This window comes from Corvus hawaiiensis, chromosome 2, assembly GCF_020740725.1.
Source record: "Corvus hawaiiensis isolate bCorHaw1 chromosome 2, bCorHaw1.pri.cur, whole genome shotgun sequence".
Lineage (NCBI taxonomy): Eukaryota > Metazoa > Chordata > Aves > Passeriformes > Corvidae > Corvus > Corvus hawaiiensis.
The window spans coordinates 104,571,722-104,574,149 of record NC_063214.1 but is presented as its reverse complement, the minus strand read 5'-3'; the positions used below and the strand labels follow the sequence as shown (position 1 = coordinate 104,574,149).

Below are 2,428 nucleotides of genomic sequence, written 5' to 3'. Positions count from 1 at the left end.
AGTTACAGCTTCCTTCAAATACCGTATGAGAATAACAAGCCTTAATTATTAAACAAACTAATTATGGGTTAATACAACCGAGTCCGAATCTCTGCAGTAGTACAGAATGGTTCTTAATAAAAGAGCTATGTTATGGGTGGGGCAAAGCAATAAATGCAGCCGGACTTTCTTGCCTTTATCAATCTCTACATTAAAGAAATATTTAAAGAGATATACTCACATGGTGACAAATTATAAGATATGCAATTTTTTACTGAAATCTAAAAACTAGCTTCAAGGATCACAAGTTAATCTATTGGTGAGCACACATATTGAAAAATGATTAGAATGGTGACTGATGTTTGAGGCATCTCCGAAGGTTTTATAGTATCCTGTGTCTCAGTACCGGCTTTTATGCTTCTTATCCATTGATACAGTTCTCCAAATAGAGGACATAAATACCATCCAGGTTTTAAAACATTTTATTTGCATATTAAAAAAATTGTGCATTCCAATAATTAAAATCATTTGAACAAAAAAAAAAAAAAATGGCACTCGATTAACTGCATTTTACAGCTCGCAGGACCTTGGTACAGCTTTGCATTTATTCGTGTGTTACTCTAGTTTACTGTAGTCCCACCCAAGTTCTTCTTTCATCAACATGCAAGCTCTTTCATGCCACCAGGACCAAAGCCAGACAGGCAGAGGGAAAGGCAGCGCCTTCATTCAGTGTCAGTAGTTCTCTCTATTCTTTTGATGTGAAAGGGGCAGTACAGTCATTTTAAACTTTATCCAACCTCTTTGCATCTTACAAAGTTAAACAGCTAAAAGAAGTAAAATAAGAAGGCAATGCTTGTGGAATGTACAGTGCATAATTTGGAAGGGCAGATTTCATTACGATTCACCCGCTTGCTTCTCCTGTTCAATTGCTAAAAAAGCGGAAAAAAACAAAAGGAGAGAAAACAAAATGAAGATCGAGAACCTGAAATGCATCCACATGACAATTGCTATAAATTGCTAAAATAAAAGTATATTTTTAGCCACAGATCAAAACACTGTGTAAATAATTGTAAATTAAGCGCTGCTGGGCAGCGGGTTCAGGTTTTCGCTGTCTGGCACAGACATAGCCGTGTATCCTCCCTCCACCCCGCACCCGCCGCACCCCCGGCTCCCGCCTGCCGCCCCTCTTTGTCTCCTCCCGCCTCCCTCCCTCCCTTCATCCTTTCCTCCCTCCCAGCCCGTCTCCCTCCTTCCCCGCCTGCCTGCTTCCCTCCCTCCCTTGCTCTTCCCTGCCGCCTGCCCGCACTCACTTTCTTTTGAAGGCAGCGGGTTTTTCTCTTGCGTCTCTGTCTTCTTCAATTTGGACTTGTCAAATTTCTCGATCTCAGCCATGTCTGGTTTGTCGGACATGTTGGCAGGTGACTCTGCGCACGGAGGGGGAGAGCCCGTTACCCCCGGCGAGGGCTCCCGGCCCCCCCGCCGCCCCTGCGGGGCCGCGCCCGCCGCACCCAACGCGGGGACCCGCTCAAGCTCGTTCCAAGTAAAACGCTTCACCCCCGACATATTTAAAAAGAATTGTGATTTTTAGAAGTGTCTGTTTAATCCAGCATCCCAGGCTTTGCGGTTCGCCGCCAGCCTCCACCGGGGGCAGCTCCCACTAGGAGTACAATAGAAGGGACGCGCCCGGCGCTGACCGCGTTTTTAACTCGTTACGGGAAAGATAATTTAAAAATATAGCCCTGGGACGGCAACAAAGCCGCCTTGCGCCTGGCACGCCGCCGCCCTGCAGCAGCGCGCCCTCAGACAATACCCCCACGCGGACAATAGCCCCCTCTCTACCTCCTTGCTTCCCTCCCACCCCCCCGGACAAAAGCCCCCGCGCCCTGCCCTGCCCGCGGGCCCCCCCGGCAGGGGTGCCGGGTTCATGCTGCCCGTGCTGAGGGGCCCGGGGGGTGTCTGGGGGGCGCGGCGGGACCCACCGGTGTCGCCGCGCGGTGATGCTCGGTCCGGCCGCTCGCTGCTGCCGCCGCTCCGCACGCCAGTATAAAGGGCGCTCGCTGGCGGGGCGGTTTTATCCCCGCGCCTATGCAAATGACGGTGATGTCACCATTTTTTTACCGCTCTCCGCGTTTTTTTCTCTCTCTTCTCCTTTCCCCCCTGGCTTCCTTTCCCTCCCTTCATCGTCCAGCCCTCCTCCTCCTCCCCGCGCACACGCGTACACGCACACAAAGCTACACACACACACGCAGGCACACGCACAGCTTTCAGCTCGGCTCGTAGCTGAGCATCGCCGCGGTGTCCTCGGTCCCTGCCTCGGCACCGGCCGTCGGGAGGCAGCCCCAGGACGGGCCGGGGGGCCGTTCACTGCCCCTGGCTCCCGGGCCTCCGCCCCGGGGCTGCTGCTTGCCCGGGCCGGGCCGGGGACCGAGAGCGAGGCAGAGGCAGGGAC

The 2,428-nt window shown here is 52.4% G+C and overlaps 1 protein-coding gene across 1 annotated transcript; it reads right to left on the bottom strand.

Annotated features, from left to right (window-relative positions):
• Nucleotides 1-445: 445 nt before the first annotated feature.
• TMSB4X (thymosin beta 4 X-linked) lies at nt 446-2,065 on the bottom strand. Its single transcript, XM_048286281.1, has 3 exons — nt 1,959-2,065; nt 1,290-1,403; nt 446-908 (listed from the first exon to the last, which is right to left on the bottom strand). Exons 2-3 carry the CDS (start codon nt 1,387-1,389, stop codon nt 874-876), a joined length of 135 nt encoding a protein of 44 aa, XP_048142238.1. The 5' UTR covers nt 1,390-1,403; nt 1,959-2,065; the 3' UTR covers nt 446-873.
• Nucleotides 2,066-2,428: the final 363 nt, after the last annotated feature.

Excerpts from the sequence above, each read along its gene's own strand:
- TMSB4X (XM_048286281.1), bottom strand. The coding sequence starts at position 1,389 with ATGTCCGACAAACCAGACATGGCTGAGATCGAGAAATTTGACAAGTCC. Across the intron at positions 909-1,289 it reads CCCGCTGCCTTCAAAAGAAA|CAATTGAACAGGAGAAGCAA; the intron begins GTGAGTGCGGGC and ends CCGCTTTTTTAG.